This window comes from Argentina silus (genome assembly GCF_951799395.1).
Source record: "Argentina silus genome assembly, chromosome: 14".
Lineage (NCBI taxonomy): Eukaryota > Metazoa > Chordata > Actinopteri > Argentiniformes > Argentinidae > Argentina > Argentina silus.
In genome coordinates, this window is record NC_139668.1 from 8957209 (window position 1) to 8963208 (window position 6000).

The 6000-nt window shown below is 45.6% G+C and overlaps 1 protein-coding gene across 1 annotated transcript; it reads left to right on the forward strand.

The window, feature by feature from the left end:
- Window positions 1–515: 515 nt before the first annotated feature.
- On the forward strand, window positions 516–4860 carry LOC310815422 (kelch-like protein 41b). The gene is made up of 6 exons (XM_083685182.1): window positions 516–1729; window positions 2058–2215; window positions 2533–2640; window positions 3027–3212; window positions 3460–3606; window positions 4316–4860. Exons 1-6 carry the CDS (start codon window positions 581–583, stop codon window positions 4425–4427), a joined length of 1860 nt encoding a protein of 619 aa, XP_083541308.1. The 5' UTR covers window positions 516–580; the 3' UTR covers window positions 4428–4860.
- Window positions 4861–6000: the final 1140 nt, after the last annotated feature.

Sequence of the window (6000 nt, forward strand, 5' to 3'; positions counted from 1 at the left end):
TATATAATATATAATAATCAATTGTAAAGTGCCACATTGAGAGAGGTTATCCTGTGGCCCATGTGTTTGTTTAGAAAGTGAAAAGATAATGTACATGACAGATTCCAAACCAATTAGTCAACAGGCGAATTTAATATTTTGTGGGGATATTGGGCTTTTGAATTTGACAAAACCTCAAAATCCCCTAAAAAGTACTGAACTCAACCAAAAATTAGAGTTAATACTCTGTAGTTTTAACAGCATTGTCATTTCTATCAACTGCTACTGTAGTCAAATGACACTGCTGAAGCTTAATCACAGTAGGCTAATCCCCGTCATGAACACCCAGTTGCTTCTTTCAGTCTGTGACAGCTGCATGAGTCGGGCCCTGCATGCGTTCAGATTTGGCCGAGGCAGATTCCTCTGGACTGAGAGAGGCTGGGGGTCTATATTTAGAGGGGGAACAGGATTAAATTGCAGGGGCTTCAGTCTGGGAACCTTTTCTTTGCTCTGCCTTTTCTAGCCAGGACCTGGTGTCAAGAGGATCTGTGGCTAACATCTCCTCCTCTCCGCAAGCACCGTTTCCCCCTCCTGACACAAAATGGACCCTAAAGCCATGAAGGAGGAGCTGCGTCTCTTCCAGAGCACCTTGCTCCAGGATGGTCTGAAGGAGCTGCTGAACGAGAACAAGTTTGTGGATTGCACACTGAAAGTGGGCGACCGCAGCTTCCCCTGCCACAGGCTCATCATGGCTGCCTGCAGCCCCTACTTCAGAGAGATCTTCTTTTCCGAGGACGGCAAGGAGGTGGAGGACACCAAGGAGGTGGTCCTGGATGATGTCAACCCCTCTATCTTGGAGATGGTTATCAGGTATCTGTACTCAGCCGAGATCGACCTCACAGACGACAATGTGCAGGACATATTTGCCGTTGCCAACCGTTTCCAGATCCCCTCCGTGTTCACAGTGTGCGTCAACTACCTGCAGAAGAAGTTGTCTCTGGCTAACTGCCTGGCCATCTTCCGCATGGGTCTGGTCCTCAACTGCCCCAGGCTGGCCGTGGCTGCCCGTGACTTCATCGCCGACCGCTTCGAGCTCCTGGCCAAGGAGGAGGAGTTCCTCCAGCTAGCCCCCCACGAACTGTTCGCTGTCATCGGCGGGGACTCCCTCAACGTGGAGAAGGAAGAGGTGGTCTTCGAGGCGCTCATGAACTGGGTGCGGAATGACAAGGACAAGCGCGTCAAGATCCTCAACGATGCCTTTGAATGCATTCGTTTCCGTCTGCTGCCGGAGAAATACTTCCACGACAAAGTGGAGACTGATGACATCATCAAAGGCGACCCAGAGCTCCTGAAGAAAGTCCAAGTGATCAAAGAGGCGTTCGGGGGGAAACTTCCAGAGAAGACCAAGAAGACAGAGTCTGGGGAGAAGGGGGCAGAGGGGGTCGAGGGGGTCGAGGGGGAGGATAAAGAGGGGGGCGAGGAGGGGGAGGATGATAGCATGTTTCCAGGTTACCTGAACGACAACCGCAGGCATGGCATGTACACCCGTGACCTCATCCTGATGATCAACGACTCAGCAGCGGTGGCTTACGACGTTGTAGAGAATGAGTGCTTTCTGGCGGCCATGTCGGAGCAGATCCCCCGGAACCACGTCAGCCTGACGTCGATGAAGAACCAGCTCTTCCTTACAGGAGGACTGTTTGTGGATGAGGAAAACAAGGACGTGCCCCTGCAGTGCTATTTCTACACGGTAAGCAAGAAGTGTGTTGAGACATTCAAAGATACTGAATAAAGTTTTATTTGATTTGTACAGTTTATATCCAGTCTGTATCTTATAGTGTTTTCAAATTGTTTTTATAGGTATAGTATTTGCCTTTATCGTCAAACAAAGTAACAAATGTTAAAAATAACATTTTAGTATTCACATTGACTTTGATATTGATTATGTAAAAGGAGAATTTTACTGTCTCAATTGATTAAATATAATCTTGCAAATGAAGTTCAATAGATGAATTAATATCTTCTTTGAAGTTAATTAATTTTGTTCCTGTTTATTTACAATACTATCCTTTTATCAGTTGGACACTCTTGCATCTGACTGGGTAGCCCTTCCTCCCATGCCCTCTCCCAGATGTCTGTTCAATATGGGCGAGTGTGAGAACCTGCTCTTCGCTGTGGCTGGAAAAGACCTCCAAACCAACGAGTCTCTTGACTCTGTAATGTGCTACGACATTGAGTGAGTGTCAATCAAATATATATTAATATTTATGGCACCTTACAGATGCAGACATAGAGCATCATCAAACTTATAAGGCATGTGATGCCTCTTAGCTGTGACATATACATGTTCTTTCATGCTTTGATGCCTTATTTACACTTGTTTTTCAGTTTCATAATACTGTACGACAACATAATGTGCTATGAATGTGTATATACACTTCATAACACTACATAAGAATGGGCTTCAAGTAAAGGGTATTATATCACCGCTTCACCATTGGAGTGTGTGTTTGACCCAGAGTATGACCCGCCTGTTCTATAATGACTCCCTAGGAAGACGAAGTGGAGTGAGACCAAAAAGTTGCCTCTGAAGATCCACGGCCATGCTGTGGTCTCCCACAAAGGCATGGTGTACTGCATTGGAGGAAAGACAGATGACAAGTGAGTATCCCAACCCCCCCCCCCCGTGTGTGTGTGTGTGTGTGTGTGTGTATGTGTGTGTTTGTAGCTAAACATATGGTGTGACCTGCAGCTGTCTGTGGTCTATCATTCTAAGCACAAGACCAAGCACTAGCACTTTGCAAGGCCAATGGGCTATGCTGGTATAATGTACAAGTCAGTGGTTTGCTGAATATGGCACTCTATAAGGTGCACTTGTATCGCAATTTTTTAGTAATGTTATAGCGGTAATACATACAGTACATTGCACGTTGGATATGATTAGTCCATTCAATCCTTACTACAGTATGTCACAATGTAAATTTGACTTTATACTGTAAGGACATTTGCTTAGATTTAAAAACCTTCTCTATCACTCTCGCCCACAGCAAAGCCCTCAAAAAGATGTTTGTCTACAACCACAAGCAGTCTGAGTGGAGGGAGCTGGCTGCTATGAAGACAGCCAGAGCAATGTTCGGAGCCATCATTCACAATGGGAAGATTGTTGTGACTGGTGGAGTCAATGAAGAAGGCCTCATTGCTGCATCTGAAGTCTACGACTTCGGAACAAACAAGTATGTAGAATCTCAATATTAACAATGTTTTATGAGTTCTAAAATTCAAGTGCAATGCAAGAGGTTAGGAATTTTCCTGACCTCTTGACCTGACCAGGAACACTCTGGGCCCTAGTTATAGTACAGTTACTCCCGTTTAGGCTGACTGACATGTCCCATCTCTGGTGACTAAGGGTAATCTAGCTTTCGGGCATTGTAATGAGTGCATCAGTAACAGTCCGATTTCTCTTCCCTCTCCCCTCCCCAGGTGGGAGGACTTCACAGAGTTCCCCCAGGAGCGGAGCTCGGTGAACCTAGTGAGCAATGGGGGGGCCCTGTACGCCGTCGGGGGCTTTGCCATCGTCCAGATGGAGAACAAAGAGGTGGCCCCCTCAGAGATCACTGATGTTTGGCAGTAAGTCCCCCTTGTCTGTGTACTGACAGTATACTACTCATTAGCCGGCTTTCCACAGCGGTGCCTACGCTATGTGCCAGTGCGTGCCGAGGTCACACTGTGCCGTTGCTTTTCCACAGTCACTCCCAGGCTTCAACAGGGCTTACTGCAGGCCAATTCGGTGCTTAAAACTCAGGCTTTTAGCTTCCTCTACCCCCTGGTCCTTATGAGGGCAAACTGGGCTAGGGGCTTGATTTAGAGCAAGGGTGGGATATTCTTATCATCCAAGTGCTTAAGTTGGCTAGCGAACTTGGTGGGTGGCAAGTTAGTTCTTTGTAACACAATGATGGATTTGAATGGATTTGAATAGCGCAATACAATTCTCATAAAGTGCGTAAGTTCCCAGAACCTGTTGGGAAACCGGAGAATTTGATGTGTTGCTAGTGTCTCCATAGTTAGCCACCTTACCAACTGCAGATTGTAAACAAACTGAAGATCATACGGGGGCGGGACTAGAAAGCCCAACTGTGGAAAATTCAATAGGTTGTTCACTAAGCTCGAAGCACCGGACATTGAGCACTAGCTGGGCGCTAGTAACCCTTGGCATGCACTGGCATCGGTGTCGAAAAGCAGCTAGTGTTCTCAGAGGGCTCTTCATGTTCTGTTGTTATGACCAATTATCAAGTCATTTCTTCACTCTTCCATGTGCTCCCTTCTTCCCGTGCATCAGGTATGAGGAGGACAAGAAGCAGTGGAGCGGGATGCTCAGGGAGATGCGGTACGCTGCCGGCTCCTCCTGTGTGTCCATGCGCCTCAATGCTGCCAAGATGCCCAAACTCTAGACACCCTGCCCCATAGTGCCCTGCGATGCCCGCTAATGCCTGCTAATGCCCGCTGACTCCCGCTGCCCAGGGGTCACCATCGTCCTCCCTTGGTCATCTCATCTTTTTATTTCAGTAGAGGGGGCATCACATGACAACTCAAATGTGGACTTGTAGAGGCGGTTTCCCAGATACAGATTAAGCCTAGTCTTGAACTAAATCACACTTTCAATGGAGATTCTCCATAGAAAATGTTTTTTTTTGTCTAAGACTAGGCTTAATCTAGGTCCAGGGAAGCCAGCCCTTAATGGTGGTTGTGTCATTAGTTAGTATGTCTATCTCTGAACTCAGGTGATTTTATGTACAATAAAAACCAACACTCACTTCTGCCTCAGTGAAGACTGCCCCAGTAGAGTGTCTCTTACTCGGCTAAAGCTGTTTCTCTCATTGTAGTTCTAACCACACTGTTTTGAGCTTTTTTTTTTGTAAAATAAACATTTGTAAACTTGTGTTTTTGACTACTAGGAGTAGTACTGTACATTAACTTAACTTAAAGATGCTGTTCAAACAACAGCTGTCATACCCTGAGAAATGCATAGACTACAGCATGTGTCATTGCAACAGCAGATCACTGTAGCTTTCCAACAATGAGGAAACACTGGACCATGTGACATTCCAACTCTAGAAGCACTTTAACAGTGCAAAGGTGTTCTCCTCTGTCTTCAAGGAAATCTCAACACATTTTGGCCAGAAGGTTGTTGTTTATTCACACCGAAGGGTCTGCATCAGGATCCAACAATTATAATAGACCATTGTAAATGTGAACACCTATACTAACTACTTCTACATATCCTCTTGTAGAGCTGAGTGGGTCTGAAAGTATGAAAATTATTCAGTAACAATTCTGGTTTCATGTTTGTCATGTCAGCAATCAACCGTCTGCAGGTGCCAAGTTTAACACAATGACATCACAGTAGGAGGCTACTAAGCTAGTACAGGTGTGGAAATCACCTGTGTATCAACTCATTTAAGACTCAGCTGTGAAGCCTGTCATTAGTACAGGGGTAAATGCTGTCCTGGACGTACTGTACAGGAGCTGGATAAGTGTTTTCTGTAATAAAAAAGAAAAGCAAACAAAAAGAGATCTGAGCTCTTTGTGTATGTTGGCTATGGAGAAGTGGAAATAGTAGCATCCACTGCAGGTCAGGTGACACAATGTTCCTCTTGGTGGGGGTCGCTGCTGAAGGATGCTACTTAGAGAGGGAGGACAGACTGTAGGGTGGGTTTAGTGAGAGGAGGAGAGTAAAGAGTCAGGGAGAAAGAGGACACCGGTGAGGGAGCTGCACTGTGACTGTGAGTAACCACTCAGTATCACACTGTACATGAGACTCAAAGGGTAACGCTATACATTAAGATATCATTTTAGGACTTAATAAATTGTTCTATTCCATAGAAAGTGAGCTATATTTTTAACTGTTTAAACAGTTCATTAGCTTACACGGCTATAACCCATCTATTAAAAGTATGTGACCATCACTGGCTAGGGGGTACCAAGTGTTGGCTTGCTGTAATCCTGTGTGCAAGTGACCAATTG